This window comes from Octodon degus, unplaced genomic scaffold, assembly GCF_000260255.1.
Source record: "Octodon degus isolate 3935 unplaced genomic scaffold, OctDeg1.0 scaffold00276, whole genome shotgun sequence".
Taxonomy (NCBI): domain Eukaryota; kingdom Metazoa; phylum Chordata; class Mammalia; order Rodentia; family Octodontidae; genus Octodon; species Octodon degus.
The window spans coordinates 1,907,604-1,926,525 of NW_004524852.1; the positions used below are offsets into that span (position 1 = coordinate 1,907,604).

At 47.1% G+C, this 18,922-nt stretch overlaps 2 protein-coding genes across 4 annotated transcripts in view; both read left to right on the top strand.

Moving 5' to 3' along the window:
- The first annotated feature begins 585 nt into the window (after window positions 1-585).
- On the top strand, window positions 586-5,338 carry LOC105740833 (bcl-2-like protein 2). Of its 3 annotated transcripts, none has more exons than XM_004646661.2 (4): window positions 586-673; window positions 963-1,050; window positions 1,512-1,951; window positions 2,503-5,338. In XM_004646661.2, the coding sequence occupies exons 3-4, from the start codon at window positions 1,520-1,522 to the stop codon at window positions 2,650-2,652; spliced, it is 582 nt and encodes a 193-aa protein (XP_004646718.1). In that variant the 5' UTR covers window positions 586-673; window positions 963-1,050; window positions 1,512-1,519; the 3' UTR covers window positions 2,653-5,338. The 3 variants fall into 3 exon arrangements, with proteins under 3 accessions (XP_004646718.1, XP_023562693.1, XP_023562692.1); XM_023706925.1 differs by lacking the exon at window positions 586-673 and adding an exon at window positions 679-718; XM_023706924.1 differs by lacking the exon at window positions 586-673 and adding an exon at window positions 725-846.
- Window positions 5,339-14,570: 9,232 nt separating this feature from the next.
- Pabpn1 (poly(A) binding protein nuclear 1) overlaps window positions 14,571-18,922 on the top strand; it is a 6,654-nt gene continuing 2,302 nt past the window's right edge. Inside the window, exons 1-6 of the mRNA XM_004646660.1 lie at window positions 14,571-15,501; window positions 15,838-15,952; window positions 17,105-17,172; window positions 17,707-17,813; window positions 18,481-18,568; window positions 18,650-18,801. Of these exons, the coding sequence (XP_004646717.1) occupies window positions 15,151-15,501; window positions 15,838-15,952; window positions 17,105-17,172; window positions 17,707-17,813; window positions 18,481-18,568; window positions 18,650-18,801 (881 nt within the window). The 5' untranslated portion in view covers window positions 14,571-15,150. The remainder of the gene's footprint in view (window positions 15,502-15,837; window positions 15,953-17,104; window positions 17,173-17,706; window positions 17,814-18,480; window positions 18,569-18,649; window positions 18,802-18,922) is intronic.

Consider the following 18,922-nt stretch of genomic DNA (forward strand, 5'->3'; position numbering starts at 1 on the left):
GAGAGAGAGAGAGAGAGAGAGAGAGAGAGAGAGAGAGAGAGAGAGAAAATATCAATCTGATTACAAAAGAAGATGAAGAAAAGTACCTGCAGAGGCCTCTTGCAGTATGAATCCTGGCTGCCTGGTGTCCACGGAAGACCCCACCCAGGAAGAGACTACTAGACTACAGGCCCTGGGGGGAAAAAAGAATGAGAAAGACCTGGTGTCCTGGTGGCATCTGCTATCCCACAGGGCAAGACAGTCCCTGGCTTTGTGGGAACTGCTCCACATTTCCAAATAACAAATCCAGGGCTGGAAAAGTTCAACAAGTGCCTGGAACATCAGAGCCCTTCCGGAAGTGCCAAATTTGCTCCGAGACGTTCTGAGGCCCAGTGCAGTTTCCTGGGCAGCCGCGAGCTCAGCAGCGCGCCTCCGGGTGCCCCGTCCACACAGCCATTTCTTGCCTACGGCGCTCGGCGGTCGCCTCCGTCCAAGTTGTGACCCTTCCCGGGCCTGCGTTCCAGCCCCGCCCCTCTCGCTGGACGCATCTCCGGGCCCCATCATCACCCAGCGCCGGGCCCTCCCTCCTTCCCCCCCTTCTCCTCCCTCCTTCCCTCCCTCCCTTCCTCCCTTCCTCCCACCCTCCCAGCTCCTGCACCAGGAAACGGCCCGGATCCCGGCAGCGGCCTGACCCGTGAGATCCCTAACCTGGCAGGCGGGCGGGGTTGGAGACGTGGGGGTAAAGGAAGAGCTGGGCCTTTGGGCTACCCTGGGGGGAGCCGAGAATAGGATGGTGTCGGCAGGAAGCCCTTGGCCCGGGGTTTCCCGGGAGGACAGTCATTAAACATGGAATCGGCCACACAGCTGGTAGAGCGTTGGGGGCAGGGGCTGGGTGCCGGGATCTGCAACCCCTGTGCTGCTCGGACCAGAGTCTGATCCCTAGCCTTCCCTGTTCAGTTCTGATCTCTCTTCCCCCTTTCCAGGTCTCCAAGCTGGCCGAGAGGATGAAAGGCCCCAGCTGGGGGCTCCGTGCCACCAGCACTGGGTCCTAAGAGCTGCTGTCCAGGCTGGGTGAGTGTCCCCTTATTTTCTCTGTCCTGGGAAGCCCTTGCATTCTCCCACCCTTCTTTTCAGCCTTGTCTCTTCCCCGTCATCACTTCTTGATTCTGGGGAGGTCCTAAGCCCCTTCCTATAGCTAAAAAGGTGCTCACTGTTTCAGGTGGGCTGTCAGAGTGCTTAGTGCTGGTAGTGTTGGTCTTTTGAAAATAATCAGAAATATTCAAAAATAAAACGTTTTTGTTTTACATCTAATTCGGAATATTCCAAATATATTGGCTACCCCCTCATGCCCTGACCCATACTATGACATAAATCTTGTTCTTGCCTCTCCTTGATCAGTAATCTCTGCACACACACCCCTACCCCCACCCTGCCACACCATCTTTTTGGGTGGCCAGACTGGAAACACCCCTTCTGGGTCCCTGTCCATACCTCTCCTATATTCATGTCAGTCTCATCCTTGCCCCATACAGCCGCCCGGATGGCGACCCCAGCCTCAGCCCCAGACACACGGGCTCTGGTGGCTGACTTTGTAGGCTATAAGCTGAGGCAGAAGGGTTATGTCTGTGGAGCTGGCCCTGGGGAGGGCCCAGCAGCTGACCCACTGCACCAAGCCATGCGGGCAGCTGGAGATGAGTTCGAGACCCGATTCCGGCGCACCTTCTCTGATCTGGCTGCTCAGCTGCATGTGACCCCCGGTTCAGCCCAGCAACGCTTCACCCAGGTCTCCGATGAACTTTTCCAAGGGGGCCCCAATTGGGGCCGTCTTGTGGCCTTCTTTGTCTTTGGGGCCGCCCTGTGTGCTGAGAGTGTCAACAAAGAGATGGAACCACTGGTGGGCCAAGTGCAGGAGTGGATGGTGGCCTACCTGGAGACGCGCCTGGCCGACTGGATCCACAGCAGCGGGGGCTGGGTAAGAAGCTTCTCAATTGCTGCTCTGCACAGCCCTCTGCAAAGCTGATCTCCAGGGGGAAGATGGGGGCTGGGGCAGCTGTGCTGGGAAGGAGGCCTGGGGGCTGGAGTCAGACTAAGATGCCCTCTCTGTGAGCATCGCATTGGATTCTGTACTCCAGGCTGCCATGCCATAATCACTGGATGGGCTCATGGTACCCAAGGAGTGCCTGTAGTCCAAAGATGTTACACCTGAGCACGTGGCATGAGATATGGGGAGGCTCAGAGATGGGTGGCGGTCAGGCAAGACTTGGCAAAGAATGCCAGTTCTGAGTAGAGGTTTTTGCCAAGGCAAGAATGGATTCTGCTTAGGGCAGAGAGCACAAGAGAGCTGGGCAGGTGCTTGGGGCAGGGAGGGGTTTGCAGTCAGCTTAAAGGAAAGAGACAAGCTGGGGATGGGGTAGTGCTCACAGTGGATGGAACTGGAACTCTTCCTCTCCTCTTCTCTCCACTCTTTCCTCTCCTGATATCCCTTTCTCCTTCTTTCTCTCCTACTTCCCTTCTCTCCCACAGGCGGAGTTCACAGCTCTATACGGGGACGGGGCCCTGGAGGAGGCTCGGCGTCTGCGGGAGGGGAACTGGGCATCAGTGAGGACAGTGCTGACAGGGGCCGTGGCACTGGGGGCCCTGGTAACTGTAGGGGCCTTTTTTGCTAGCAAGTGAAAAAGTCCAAAGCCAGGTGGAGCTAGGTGTGGCTGGGAGAATAGAAACAGAACAGAGAATGCCCTTAGAAGAAGTGGGGTGAATGGATAGATGTGAAGCAGGGCAGGGTGGGTAAAGGAGCTGAGTGTGCCAGGCAGAGTTGCAAGAGAGCTGGAGACACTGGGGAATGCTTTAGGAAGGGAGCGGGGCTAGAGTCTTTCCAGGGTTTGGGGTGGGGGAGGGTTCATCCCTTTAGGTCACACACAGTTTATAGCCCCAAGGAAGGTAGACTTGCCTAAGAATCTGGGTGTCCATTGGATGAGTGGAGTTTGAGGAACCTGGAGGGCTCATCTCTGAAGTGGAAGCGTGGGGCTCTCAGGTGATTGGGGTGGTGCTATGGCTGCCGGCTGTGTGACACGCGTGTGCATGTGCACGCGTGCTCATGTGCATGCTAGGCTGTTTGATGTGGTGGTGGGATCTTCAAGGAGAAAACATTCCCTCTTGCAGTTGGCAAGAACAAGGGACAGTTCTGTGCCCCTCCTCCCGGCCCCTCCTTCCCTTTCCCTTTCCCCTTCTGATGTCTCCAGGCTGAGGGAGAAACACTGTATCCTGACTGAGGATGCTGGCTCTTCTTTGTAGAATCTTTGGCCAGGCTCTGTCGAGAAGAGCAGCTCTGCAGCAGGCCTTGCTCCTTCATCAGCCCCTTCCTCGTGCATCCTGCACTTGCTGCTACCACCTGGGCTCTGCCAGAAGGGCAAGGCTGCTGAGGCCGGTGGGTGGAGGGTGTGGAGCTGGGCCTGCCTGCCCCCCTCGCCTCCCACTGGGGCAAGATGGTGCCTAAAGTGTTCCCTACCTCTGGGACCTCTTTACGCAAACTTAAACTCTAAATTGGGGCTTAAATTTTCCTTTTGAGGATGTAGACAAATGCTGACATAGAAAACAGTCCAGGTTCTGCACTATGTCTCAGTGAGACTCTTGGTGTCTTGAGGGGACCATTTCAGCTCTGAGCCCCATGGGTGTGAGGGTAACAGGTACTCCAGGACTGGCCTATTCTGTGTGGTGGGCTTCTGTGCTGCTTTATGAGGGGCCAGGTGTATGGGTTCTAGAGTACCTTCCATAACCTAGAAGCATTTCTCATTCATTTGAAGCCACGCTGTTTGCATGGGTGTTATATGTACCTCAGAGTCTGAGGATGCTAACTTTAGAACTCACAGTCCTGTGGAACAAATTCAGACTCTATCCTTTTCTCCCGAAGAAATGATTCACTCCAAATGCATGCCCTGAGCCAGACTCACTGCTGCACTTTTCAAGGTGCTAAAATTGCTGCTCTCCAATGCTGACTTCATTTCCAGTGCTCTAGAACCCTGCCTGCAATTCTAAGCGATGATCAGCTTAGCTCGACCACAGTTGACACTTCTTGGAGATTTTCCCTTGGTCCCAGAATGTGGCAACAGACACCTATGCTAGAATGTGGGACCAAATTGGCCTCAGGTGTTTAGTCCAGACCTTTGCTTTTGAAAGAGGGCTGCACTTTTTAATGGTATTCATGGGGGAGGTGAAAGACTGCATGTGCCACTGGGTGAGTACGCTGATACCAGAAACTCAAGAGCCAGTCTGCGGCAAGCAGTTGGGGTGGGGTGGGGTCTCTGACTTGCTCAGGACAAGCTAGGCCAGTGGTTTTCAAACTGCTTGGCAGAACCCCAAAGTATCCTAGGGGTTGCCTCAGGAGTCCTTGGGGAATGAAAGGGGTGGGGGGGCTGAGCAGACTCTGAACTTGTGCTCAAACAGAACAACTCCCCATGTTGCTGTTTTATATATCGGGGTTCAGGGTAAGATTTTATTTGCATTATGGGGTTTGCTGCTGAAAAAAAAGTTGGAAAACCACTTACCAGACCATCACTTCCAGTTGGGGCCTGTGCTCTCCCAGGTTTGGGGCAGACTCTTCATCCTACCCTCTACCACAGGATGCCTGTCAATGTTAGCATTCCTGGGGGACTTTAGCAAACGGGCAGCAGGGACCATGGTCAGGTGATGTGACTGAAATGCCCTGCTCTGAGGCCTTCACACCCGGGTGGAAGAAGTTTGTTCTTTGAAAGGATAAAGGGCTTGGTCTGGTTTCCCAGAAGCATAGCTTGGATGGGATCACAGTGGGCAGTGTTGATCTGCCCTTAGTTGGAGGGGCAATGGAAACCCCAGAGACTTCTGTCAGGGAAAACTAGGGACTCTCTTCTAGAGCCATATAATTCCTTGGGATTAGCTCTTGGCCAAGAAGGCTGAGTATGGCTCCCAATTTTTAAATCTAGTTCATTTTTTTAAAATGAGGGAAATAAGTGTAATTCCCATTTTTCAAAGAGTAAATAGGTGGAGAGGGTATTTCTTGCTCTCTGGAGCCCAAAGGGACAAATAGGAACTTTGCTTTGGCCAAGAAAGGAGCAGAAGTAGGGCAACTTGGTCCTGCAATTATTAATCCTACTCCCCACTTATTCTAGGGCATACATACACTATTTTAGTTTTTTAAATCATAAAACGGCAGGAGAACAGATTTGGTTAGTTTAGGAGAAAAGAAAAAGCTCTATAAATATAAATATATATTCCTGTATTTTTATTTAATAATTTATAAATACCAAGTTCATTTGACTTTTATTTTTGTGTAATATGTAATGGTGGTATTAAAAATAAATAAAGCCCAGAAGTTTAATGAGAAGGACTGAACAGGGTTTTGTGACTTCTGTACTTTATAGTCCGGGGTCAGAACTTCCCTCCATCCAATCATTTCTTCATGACTTCACTAAGGGCAAGATGTACGAGTTACAGGGATTTGGGAAAGAGTTGAATTTTTTTAAAAAATCAAGGGGGCTGGGGAGATAGCTCAGTGGCTTAAGCGCCTGCCTGGCAAGCACAAGGTCCTGAGTTTGATCCCTGGTACAAAAAAAAAAAAAAAATCAGTTGATCTATCATCTTCCTCACCTCACCCCAACCCTGTCAGATATCCAAAGTGAAGAACTCCATCTGTCCCAGTTTGAACCTGAAGAAGGTGCAGGTATATGGTACTTTGGGACACACGCACATCTAAACACAAAAAGCTTATCAAAGATATTTGTGTAAAATCAACTCCCCAATTGCGGTTTGGACTCTAATCAGAAGTGTGCAATAATGAGTATTTCTCTTTAATGCCTACTTCAGACTTAAAATAGGTCTGGCAAAAATGGAGCCCCTGTTTCCTTGCCTGATCCCCTAAGACATTTGGATTCAACCATTTTAATGCAAACTGCTAAACTAGACAGAATCTTTAGGATTATTCAGTTCATCCCTCTGTACCACATCAAAGTCATGTGTTATGGGAATAGTGATCATGTTTCTAAATTTCAAGAGGAAATTCCTAATTTTTCTATAGTCCAGTGTAATAAATTGGTATTAGGGTTTTTGTATCAACTTGTGAAGAACATAACTGCTTTCAGCAATTCAGAATAATTGAATCCTTGTTACTTTCCCATTTTCTCTGTAGGAAGAATTTACAGGGAAAGCTGTAAGAAAATCAGATGGCTTGGTGAACAGGCACTAGGAGAAATGGATTTAGATTTCTTAATAGTTAATATCATTGTGACTAAGCAACTGAATGATTTATATTTTGCTAGTTCCAAAAAGTATTTGTACTATCCTACAATAATACACAAAACACAAAATAATAGAAAAATACAGATTTTCAAAGGATAAAGGGACTATCAAAATATAGTAAGATACACTAAAAGGAAAATTAATGCACGGGAAAGCATCCTATAAGTATGTGGTATCTCTAATACCAAAGTTAGTCTATGAATTTATCTCTGAGCTTCTTGGCAGCCAAAGCAAGTTGGAAAACACAAGATTCCCCTTCCTCTCAGGATTTTTAAATTCATTTATTCAAGAAGGCAAAAAGTGGGTTTTCAGGGGAGCCACCTAGTGAGCATGGACAGCATCCTCTACTGACTTTACAGTAAGTGTAATGTTGGCCAGTTCGCTCTAGAAATACCGAATGGAGATTCTGAAGGCCTACTTGTTTTATGAGGCTTTACACAATTTAGCCCAAAGATGCTGTTTTACGATGGTCTGGGTTAATACCAAACTGAACTTTAGACTAGACAGAGGGACAGAGGTGTTCCCTTCAAATAGTTCTCCATGAATGCTATTTCTCCAAATGGCACTTTTCATGTCAAGTTGGGCGACATTTGGTACAAATTACAGCAAATGGATGGATTGTACATATTATTTTTACTTAAAAACAGCCTCTTTGAAACTTCAAAGAAAACTGCTTTAAGTATGGATATATATTCAGGCGTGGTGGTGCATGCCTGTAATCCCAGCACTTAGGAGGCTAGGCCGCAGGATTGCTTCAAGTTTGAGGCCAGCCTGGCCTACAGAATGAGTTCAAGGCCAGCCTGGACTGCATAATGAAACCCTGTCTCAAAAAGGCCAACAAGGGCTGGGGAGATAACTCAGTAGGACAAGTGTTTGCCTAGCAAGCACAAGGTCCTAAGTTCAATCCCCAGTACCGGGGGAAAAAAAAAAAAGACCAACAAAAGTATGGCTCTAGAAGAGTTACATAAAGAAATTATTTTAAAACACAACTAGGAAACTGTGTAATGGAATACTGTCACTGGTTTTTCACCCATCATTGACTCATGGAACAAATACTCAAGTGTCTTCTGTGTGCTCAGTACAATCCTAGGCATTGAAGTAAACAGAAAAGGGCTGGGGAGATGGCTCACTGGAATAAGTGCTTCCCTGGCAAGCGCAAGGGCCTGAGTTCAATCCCTGGTTCCACCAAAAAATAAATAAAATGAAGTAAACAGAAAGATTCCCACTCACATAGTCCTTACATCGTAGTGAGGGATAAATCAATAAATTTCATAACAAAAATGATGAGTACTATAAAGAAAATTATTTGAAGCAGGGTAGAAATATATCGTTGGATTTTAAGGTTATTTTGTTTTTTGAGACAAGGTTTCACTATGTAGTCCAACCTGGGTTTTTTTTTTTTTTTTTCTCGGTACTGTAGATTAAACTCAGGACCTTGTGCCTGCCAGGCAAGTGTTTATTCTACCGAGCTATCTCCCCAGCCCCCAAGCTGGTTTTGAACTCCCTGTGAAGTCTAGGCTGTCCTTGAACTCATGGTGATCCTCCTGAGAGCTGGGACTGTGGGAGTGTGCCACCACACCTGGCTCTAGACACTATTTTTAAAGAAAATGGTCAGGGAAGCCCTCGTTTTCAAGGTGACTTTTGAGTAAAACTATGAAAAATAAAATTGGAAAAATATACTTATTGATGTTTCTGTATTTTCTTGGATAAAGAAGAAAATGTTAATAATTATATATAGCTGAGGGGTTTGGGGAGATAGCTTGGCAGGTTAAGCACCTGTCTAGCAAGTGCAAGGTCCCCAGTACCCAAAAAAGTAAAAACTAAAGTCAGGCGTGGTGGCACACATGTGTAATCCCAGCACTTGGGAGTCTGAGGCAGGAGGATCATTGCAAGTTTGAGACCAGACTGGGCTACAAAGTGAGCTCAAGGCCAGCCTAAACTGCATAGGAAGATCCTATCTCAAAAAGCCAAAAAAAAGTGTGTAAAATAATATATACAGTATGATCCCATTTGCTAAAATATGTGTGTATATGCCTCAATGGATTTGAACACTAAACATTTCTAGGCATCAGCATCTAGAAATGAATGTCAGCATTCATCAGTAATTATTTCTTGATGGTAGATGTAATGAGTAATTTTATTTTGTTCTTTTCTGCTGTATTTTCTGATTTTGGGGGTGATACCTGGTACAATATATACTAAAACAAGACTTTTAGATGCAAAGATTTTTAAAAACTTAACCAATCAGACTGGTTACTAAACATCTGAGCAGTGCTCAGCACTTAAGCAGGCCGCACTGAAATGGCCACTGCCTTTCTATGCAATGGCAGACAAGGGGACTTGATGTAAGCAGGGCCAACCCACAATAGGAGAGAACTTTGATCTGCTCTAAAATAGAGGTAAGTGGCAGGGCATGGTGGTGCATGACTGTAGACCCCATGCAGGAGGCTGAGGCAGGACGATGGCGAGATCCAGGCAGCCTGAGATGTCAGGAAGGGATGGAGTGAGGAAGGCAACATAAAAATAATTAAGATATGTTATGGACATACGCCAACTCCCCATGATGAATATAAGTCACTGTGTACTGTAAGCATAAACTAATAGACTATAAAAAATAAAAAAACATAGGGCAGGTTGATAGCTCAGGGGTCTAAGCACCTGCCTGGCAAGCGCAAGGATCTGGGTTCAATCCTTGGTACTGCATGCAGTGCTGGCCCTGTGCCTAGCTGGCCACCAAGACCAGGCATGGTGGTGCACACCTATAAGACCAGTGCCAAGGATGCTGAAACAGGAGAATCTCTACCATCCAAGCTGCGTAGCAAGACCCTGTACCAAATACATTAAGTAAATATAAAATAAAAAACATGACTCCCTTCAAAAGATGTAAGCTCCAAAATGATAAATGACAAATAAGCTAAATGATAAAAGCTTCAATATGTCTTGCTGGCCCTACCCCTGAGGCATACTGAGATGGCGATTGAGACTGGGTGTGGTGGCAGGCACCTGTAATCTCAGCACTTGGGAGGCTGTAAACAGGAGGATCCCTACCAGTCTGATCTATGCAGGGAAACCCTGTACACCCTATCCTAAATACAAGAAAAAGCTCCAATAAATTATAAAGTGCTGTCTAATAAAAATGTAATGCAAGGGGCTGGGAATTTGGCTCAATGGTAGAATGCTTGCCTAGCAAGCTGGAAGCCCTGGGTTTGGTCCTCAAAAACAAAAACAAAAAATAATAATGTAAGCCACATATGTAGTTTTATATTTTCTAGTAATCTCATTAAAAATGCAAAAAGAGGCCGGGGACATAGCTCAGTGGCTTATGCACCTGCCTGGCAAGTGCAAGGTCCTGCGTTTGATCTCCAGTAGCCCCTCCCCAAAAAAGCAAAAGGTACAGGTAAAACTAATTTTAGTAGTTGTGTAGCCCAGTATGGTAAAAGGTACTATCACTTGAACATGTAATTAATTTTAAACATTTGGGGGGTAGGATTGAACCCAGGGTCATTGCTGTGAGGTACACTGACAGCAATGACTTTTTTTAAAAGTTTATTTATGTAAATATTAGGCAGGCATGGTGGTGCATGCCTCTAATCCCAGCATATGGGAAGCTGAAGCAGGAGGACTGCCATGAGTTCCAGGACAGGCTGGGCCACACAGTGAGTTCAAGGCCAGCCTAAGCTACACAGCAAGACCCTGTCTCCAAACAACAAAGTTTAGTTTGACACAGGGTTTCACTAAGTAGTTAAACTAACCAGGCTGAGCCTGAAGTTGCTATCTGTACAGCCTCCCAGAGGGATGAGATCATAAGTATGCACCTCCATGCCTGGCCATAAGCATTTGCTGAATTATTCCACATTCATTTTCATACTAAGCCTTCAAAGTTCAGTCTCTATTACACTGTAATACACTTTCAGCACACTTAGAATCAGGCTATTCAATAGCCACTTGTAACTAGTGGCTACCATATTCCATGTACTTCTAAACCAGCGTGGTGCATTCCTGTTATCTCAGCCACTGGGGAACTTGAGGCAAGAGGATCACAAGTTTGAATCTAGACTGAGAATTTATGTTAAACAGGGGCAGAGCTCTAGTTCAGTGAAAAGCTCCAGAATTCTATCCCCAATACCACCATCAAATTAATATATATCCAAATTGTATTTTTTTTTATGCATTTGGTACAGGGTCTACAAGGTCTCCCTATGTAGATTGGACTCCTCACACGTCAAACTCTAACATCTCCCAGAATTAGATTTATTAATAACCTTTAGCACAAATTCATCATTTCTGAAACCTGCTCCACTGTAGCAAAACTAATAACTGATACTTACCATTACCAAACCCTGAGATCATTTAAATTTCAAATTCCCACACATTAAAGTGGAAGACAGCGCAGTGACGCGGTGGCTCTTGAACGCTTCTACTCGTAAACAATGTGTTTTGCAAAACATAAGTGTTCCTCAAAATCTTGGTTCCATTTGCAAACATTTCTCTTCTACGGCTAGGACTGTAAGCGTTAAGGGTAACCTGTGTGGAAACGGCATAAGGAAAGGTGCAAGTCCTGCAGGAGGAGACCTGGAGGCCTGCAGAGGAAGCTGACTGTTCACTTGTGGGGTCACGGGGCAGAGGCAGGAAGCAGGAGGCAGTGCTCTGCCAGGCAGAGGCGGAGAGCAGCGGTCCTGGTTAGATATTGATAGTGATCCTCCTGTTTTCAGCCTCCCAAGCACTGGGATTACAGGCGCGGGCCACCACACCCAGTCTCAATTGTCTCAGTGTGCCCCAGGGGTGTGGCTGGCACGCATACTGGGGATGAACCCTGGCCATTGCACTCTGACTAAGCAGGCACTTTAGTCAGCTTAGCTATCTGGCTGGCCCTTCAATTCTTTTTTTTTTTTGGCAGAAACGAGGATTGAACTCAGGCTCTTGCACTTGCCAGGGAAGTGCTTATTCCACTGAGCCATCTCCCCGGCCCCCTAGCTGGCCCTTCAAAATGTAGATTATTATAGCCTGTAACACTATCAAAGCAGATGTTAAAAACAATGAAAATACTCTATTTTTAGACCAAATATTCTGCATTAGGATGGCCTGGCTTTGGTACATGTTACCAAATAATAGAAAGAGTATTGGGTTGGGCATGGTGGCACATACCTGTAATTCCAGCCCTTAGGAGGCAGAGAAGCAAGAGGATCAAAAGGAGTTGAAGACCAGCCTGGGCTATATGTTGGGTCATTGTCTTAAAAAAGATAGTATTGGGTTTTTGTTCCTTTCCCCCTTATGTCCCAGGTGTTTTTTTTTAAATCAGCTAAACATAGTTGTAATCATACTTTATATAAAACTTTATACTCTTTTGACATTTTGCATATTTATTACATAACATTTTATTAGCTACAAAATAACTTTTTTTTGCATTTATGTATTTGGTTCAGGGTCTCACTACACAGCTTGGACTTGTAGAGATCCTCCTGTTTTCAACCTCCCTAGTACTGGGATTATAAGCATGTGTCTTGGTGGCGGGGCTGGTAGGGCATGTGGGATTGGGAATCAAACCCTGTTCCCTGTACTTGCCAAAGCAGGTGCTTAGTCCACTGAGCTATCTCACAGATCCACAAAATAATCTTTGACTAGGTATAATTTGTAGTGTTTACATTTTTGTCTATTGTTGAATTTGTTTTTTCCTCTTTTCAGTATTACAATGTTTTCATATTAAAGCAGATACTGAATTTTTATGTCTTCAAAACTGGCTTTGAAGTCCCTATACACTTCTAGTTAGCTCCAAGACTTGGGAAAGTTACAGTGCTCCACTTCTTTAATCCTTTTTCTTTTTCTTTCTTTCTTTTTTTTACAATATATTTATTGACAAAGAGGAAAGTGAACGATGATGTAGAGTGTGCCTAAGGAGAGCCACGTGGAGAGAAAACACTCTCTCAGGCTTTCATAGAGAGCACATTGGCCAAGCAATGGCTGTGACTCATCTACATGGCTGACACTGGAAAAAAAAAAAAAAAAAGAATATATTTATTGAGAGAAAGAAAGCTCCTGTCCAAGAGAGGGACAGGAGGTGGGCCCAAGCGGGTAGTCCCCCCCCCTTTTTCTTTATACCTAAAAAAATTGTGACTCTGGGTGATTGTATTATATGCCTATAATCCCAACACTCTAGGAGGCTGAGGCAGTGAGATCACAAGTTTGATCCCAGCCTGGGTACTTAGCTACTTAGGAGAACCCCATCTCAAAATAAAAAATTAAAGGATCATAATGTAGTTCAATGTGAGTGTCCTGGTTCCTTCCCCAGTACTGGGAGGTGGGCAGGGGGGAATGTTAGGGTTTTGGAAGTATTTGATTGAGTGTTGTGAGAATTCAATGGGATAATTTAAGAAATAGAACCTATTGCAAAATGGTGTGCTTAACAAAAATAGGATTTAGCTAGGTGTGGTAGCATATACCCATAATTCTAGCATTTGGGAGACTGAGGCAGGAGGACTGCCATCAAGGCCAACCTGAACTACATAGAAAAACCCTGTCTCAAAAAACAAAACAAAATTTCCTTTTACTTCCTTACATGAAGTACCAGTAAAATGCTCAAAACAAAAAACTGTTATTGAGACAAGGCCTTGCTATATAGTACAGGTTTGCCTAAAACTCACGGAAATCCTCCTGCCCCAGCCTCCGAAGTGTTGGGATTATAGGCAGCACCACCATGGCTAACCTGACTCAGTCTTTTTTATTTTTTGAGACAGGATCTCTCTATGTAGTTGACTGGCCTGAATTTATGTAGGCCAAGCTGGCCTCGAATTTGTGGCAATCCTTTGGCCTCAGCCTCCCAACTGCTGGGATTATAGGTGTACGCTACCATGCCCACCCAGCTCCTGACTCAGTTGAATATAAGAATTAAAAGGGTGTGCAACTACACCTAGCTCAGCCCTATTCAAATTCTGCATAAATTAGATCAACACCAATATAAATAGACCTTTCTTCCAGGGAACTCAGAGCTTGTCTTCAGTGCACATCTTTGTAGCACTCCCAGGTCACCAACACTGAGATGGATGATAATCTTGCAAAGGAACTTTCAAGTGACTATGACTGTGTTCCAAGTTCCTCATCTCCTCAGGTAAGGAACTGGGAGAAAAAGTGGGGGTGAGGGAAAGAGTGGGGTATAAGTGCTTTGGGTTCTCTGGTTTGCTAATAGGGACCTCTTCATCCAAATCCCCTCACACCAACTGTGGTTTAACATTTTGCTTGGGATCATGTGAATATTTCTCAAACCTGTCTGTCATGTGGTATGCCAACCCAAAAAAATCCCTTTTGAAAATTTAGCACCTCTTTACTTCTAAGGTATAATGTGGCACCCTGCCTTCCCCAGCGCTAAGTCTTACTGACCCCTCAGGGTGCAGCCATGTGAAAACTTGCCAAGAAAAGGTCTCTAGGGTCTGATGAAAGAGGCTGCGAAATTGAAGATGGTTGGCAGCATGCAGATCTCCTGTTAGTGCATCTTTCAGTCAACAATGATCCAAAGGGGTCGCGCGTTATATGCTGGATATACTGTTACATGGTGGGAATGTACGACTGAGCCCCTCACCAGTACTTAGGAAAGACAAGGTTAGGACCACAGGGGAGGTAGGCCCACTGTGGCAGGCTTCACAGGAGGGGATGTTGAGTGTTTGCAGTGATCTGGCTGAAAACAGATTACAGGTAGAGGCACAGTCTGCATGCCAGGTATACCTATGAGGTGGAATGGGGAAACTTTTTTTTTGTCTACAAGGTGTTCAGGGTTTCACTACTAGATTGGACTCGCAGTGATCCACCTGCTTACAGTCCCCCAAGATCTGGGATTACAGGCAAGCGCCACCACGCTCGGCCTGAAACTTTCATAAAGTATCCAGGTCCTGGGTTTTATGCTGCAGTGAGGCATTTTCAGCTTTATCTGGTCAGGAAAGGGGAGTCTGGTAGCGGTCCAGGCTGGAGGGTCAGTGATCTAGATGGTGAGGAACTGTGATAGTCCAGATAAAAGAAGAAACAGGCAAACCAGAAAGGACAACAGGACTGGTAGGTTAATAGGTCTGAGTGAGAACTCTTCTCTGCTTTTTATAACTGGGCAGACCTGGTCGATGAGGGTGCCATTAACTTTTCTTGAAAACTAAACTCCTTCCTGGAGTGCTTCATTCAGAACCTCCATTTCCAGCAACATCCCACCTTCTGGTGTTTCCCCGGTTATGAGACCTGTTTTCAGGAAATACACACACACACACACACACACACACACACACACACACACACGCCACACACACTCAAACACACACACACACGCGCGCGCGCCACACACACTCACACACAAACGCCCCGTAACGGGCCTCCCTCTCAACGGCTCACTCTTGGCCAGCAGCAGCGCCAAGATGGCGGCCCCCAAGGACTGACTGGTCACGTGACTTCGAGTTTCCCTAATTTGAAGCCCGGCGGCCGGTTCCGAGGCAAGGCTCCCTTCTGTCACCCAATGGGTGTCAGCCCTTCCAATCTCGCCAGCCAATCGCCATTGGAGACTGCAGTGAGGCGACCAAAAGACTGGAGCTTTCCAGTTGCGAAGTCAGGGGCCAATCACCAAGCGTCCTATAGTTTGTGAGCCCTCCCGTAGGGACGGGGAGAAGTAGGAATGTCGTCACTGTGCAGCAGTATTGTTACCTAAGAACTCGAGAGGAGGTGGGACGTATGTTGATTGACAGACAGATTTCCCCTACCGGGATTTGAGAATTTGGCGTGGTGTCCCGCCTTAGAGGCGGGGTCTTATTTGATTGCCAAGTCATACTCCCCAATGGAGTTATAGCTCGGCGTGACGGGCACCCTGCTTGACTAATGAATCCTCGACGTGGCCGGAGCAGCTCTCCAATCGCGGAGCGGCGGGCCCCAGTCTGAGCGGCGATGGCGGCGGCGGCGGCGGCGGCAGCAGCAGCAGGGGCTGCGGGTGGTCGGGGCTCCGGGCCGGGGCGGAGGCGCCATCTTGTGCCCGGGGCCGGTGGGGAGGCCGGGGAGGGGGCCCCGGGGGGCGCAGGGGACTACGGGAACGGCGTGGAGTCTGAGGAACTGGAGCCTGGGGAGCTGCTGCTGGAGCCCGAGCCGGAGCCCGAGCCCGAAGAGGAGCCGCCCCGGCCCCGCGCCCCCCCGGGAGCTCCTGGCCCTGGGCCTGGCTCCGGAGCCGCCGGTAGCCAAGAAGAGGAGGAAGAGCCGGGGCTAGTAGAGAGTGACCCGGGGGACGGCGCCATTGAGGACCCGGTGAGGGAAGGAGGGCGGGCGGGTGGGTCACGAGAGGCGCGGAGCTTGTACTGGAGGCCGGCGGGGGTTGGGCTTGGCTGGGGCGGGGAATAACGTGGCTGGGGCCGGGCAGGGGCCGGGCCCGGGGTCGCTACACTGGGCCAGGCCGGCGGAGTCGGGCGTCATGGTTGTCTAGCGTCGTTGTGAAGGAGGTACTTGGTTTCTTTTCATCGCGTACCTCTCGCTGGGCGAGGGAAATGGCCGAGCGTGTCTGGGGCCGCTCGCTGCCCCAGAACGCGACGACCCCTGCGTCGGTTCCTCTGAGGCTCCTCTGTATGCCCTCCCCATTCATTGTAGGAGCTGGAAGCGATCAAAGCTCGAGTCAGGGAGATGGAGGAAGAAGCTGAGAAGCTAAAGGAGCTGCAGAACGAGGTCGAGAAGCAGATGAACATGAGTCCACCTCCGGGCAATGGTGAGCAAAACGGCGGCATGCACGCTCCCCGGGCCTCAGGTTGGAGGATTGTGGGGAGCACAGGGAATGTGGCATTAGGCGCCTAGGACCCCGGAGCTGCTTTTCTGAGCAATTACTAGACAGGTGCTGTGGTCATAGTCCATTGTGTGCTCCGTTGACCTTTGTGAAAGCAGACGAAATAGAACCTGTGTTTCGGTGGTGGGAGTCTCGTGCCTCCCTTTGTCCTTGTTAAAAATCTGTTTCTCTTTGTTCTTAATCTGCCTCTACTCTTGTGGAGGTTGCCATCTGCCATTTGACCTTCAAGTCTGATTTTTTTTTTTTTTTTTTGGTTTCAGTTGGAGGCTGTTTAGTTACAACTTTGAGGGAAACTCCTTAGCTGCACGAGGTTTCTTTAATCTAAAAATGTGGCGTCTCAGACCCTTAGTTTTGTTCACTTTTCTAGGCATTTCAATAAGGATTTGGTTTGGGGGTAGGCAGATTCTATATTGTTCCTTGTGACTTTTTAGTTTTGTTGTGGTCTTTGTGATTTTTTTAAAATAAACATATCGCTTGTTCATTTATTTTTTGAGGCAGGGTCTTCTGTAGTTTAGGCTGGCTTTGAGTTTCTATGTAGCAGGCTGGCTTCAAACTTACAGTAATCCTCCTGCCTCAGCCTCCCAGCTGCTAGGATTACTGGTGTGTACCACCACACCCGACCTCTTTGTGATTTTTGAGGTTGTATTAATTTACTGCTTAATGTGTCACGTATCCAGTGAAAAACTATAACATACTGGGCTGTGTTCTAGGTAATGGAAACAGCAGAAAATAGAACAGGATAGACCAAAAATCTTTGCCTTCACTGAGTTTATGGTAAAATGGTAGTGGGAATACATACATTGGCCCAGTAGAAAACATGTTTCTGTGGGGCATGGTGTAATCTCAGCACTGGGGTGGTTGAGGTGAGATGATCACAAGTTCAGGGACAGCCTGAAGTACATAGCCAGACTCTTGTCTCAAAAACTAAAAGAGAGGGGGCCAGGGAGATGGCTCAGTAGAATAAGCACTTCCCTGGCAAGCACAAGGGCCTGAGTTCAATCCCCGGTTCCGGGAGGAAAAAAAAACTAAAAGAGAAAAAAGAAAGAAAGAAAACATGTTTATTTTTTTCCCTCAAAGCTGGCCCAGTGATCATGTCTATTGAAGAGAGAATGGAGGCCGATGCCCGTTCCATCTATGTTGGCAATGTATGTACAAGGGATTTGGTTGAGGTTTGTTGGGGATATTCTTGTTTGGAGGAGTTAACAATTTAGAAAGGGCTGACCAAATAGCTCAGGGGATTAAAGTACCTGCAAGCAGGGGTAGGGGCTGGGGGCCAGGGGCCAGGGGCCAGGGGCCAGGGGTGTTGGATCCCCTGCCTGCCGGCCCCACCCCCGAGGCACACTGAGACAGCAATTGAGACTGGGCTTGGTGGGCACATCTGTAATCTCAGCTCTTGGGAGGCTGAAAACAGGAGAATCACTACAAGTCTGATCTAGTATTGAGATCCTGAACACCCTTTAGACACTTCCCTAAAATAAAAAGTTTTGAACATTTCCAGTATAGGTGTGGGAAGGGTTGGAAATGTGATGGGATTATGGACAAAAGCTCTAGAATTGGAAGTTTAAAGAATTACTTGCTGTGCCTTGATACATTGGAGGTGGCCAGAACCAAAGGTCAGGCAGGGCACTTGCTGAGGCAGGAGCTAGCCTGGTCAGTACCTGTAAAACGTCTCTCCTCAGGTGGACTATGGTGCAACAGCAGAAGAGCTAGAAGCTCATTTTCATGGCTGTGGTTCAGTTAACCGTGTCACCATACTTTGTGACAAATTTAGTGGCCATCCCAAAGGGTAAGTAGGAATTAAATTAAGTTGTGTTAATAGTTTCAAGAATAACTGTTACAGACAAGTGTGGTAGCACACTCAGGAGACTGAGGCAGGAGAATCACTGCAAGTTTGAGGCCAGCTTGAGCTATAAGGTGAGTTCAAGGCCAGCCTAGACATTTATGTGAAGCCTTATCCCAAAAAAAAGGTAAAAATAACTATTACAGCTTTTGTTTTTGTGTTGGTTGTGTGTAAATTTGGGGCATTAGTGCATGTTAAGCATGTTTACTACTAAGCTCTTAACTCTAGCAGTAGCTTATGCTTGTCACTTGCTCTAAAAGTAAGTGGTTTTTTCCTTCTAATATGTGGTATTAAGGTTGCTATATATTGGAGGTTGCACATAAATGCCTACTGAGGCCAGACAATAAAATGAAAGGCTGAGTATGGGGAGCATTGAGGACTAGGAGGAGACAGGCACCTTTTTGGCCCCTGCTTTTATTATGGCCATATGGAAAGCCAGACCTTGTGTTTTATAATTTTCTAAAAGTAGCTAGAAATTCTGATTAAAAAGTTTTATGTTAAAGTGAGTTAAGCAATTAAAAATGTAAACACGTTGTATTCAACAAAGCATTCTATAGATTTCATTTAGTCTGTGAGCTATTGGTACAGTTAGAATGACAATTATTTTTTTCAGTTTTGCTTATATAGAGTTCTCAGACAAAGAATCAGTGAGGACTTCCTTGGCCTTAGATGAGTCCCTGTTTAGAGGAAGACAAATCAAGGTAAGGTCTGTCCTTTTTATCCCAGTAACATAGGAGCTCTTCAGGCTTACTCTAAGGCTCTCTGTTACATGTTACTCTCAGGTGATCCCGAAACGGACTAATAGACCAGGCATCAGCACAACAGACCGAGGTTTCCCACGTGCCCGCTACCGTGCCCGGACCACCAACTACAACAGTTCCCGCTCTCGATTCTACAGTGGTTTTAACAGCAGGCCCCGAGGTCGTGTCTACAGGTCAGGATAGATGGGCTGCTCCTCTTTCCTCGCCTCCCATGAGCCCTGTATGCTTCATTCTCTCCTGATCTGAGGACCTTCCCCTTCCCCTTCCCCTTCCCCTTCCCCTTCCCCTTCCCCT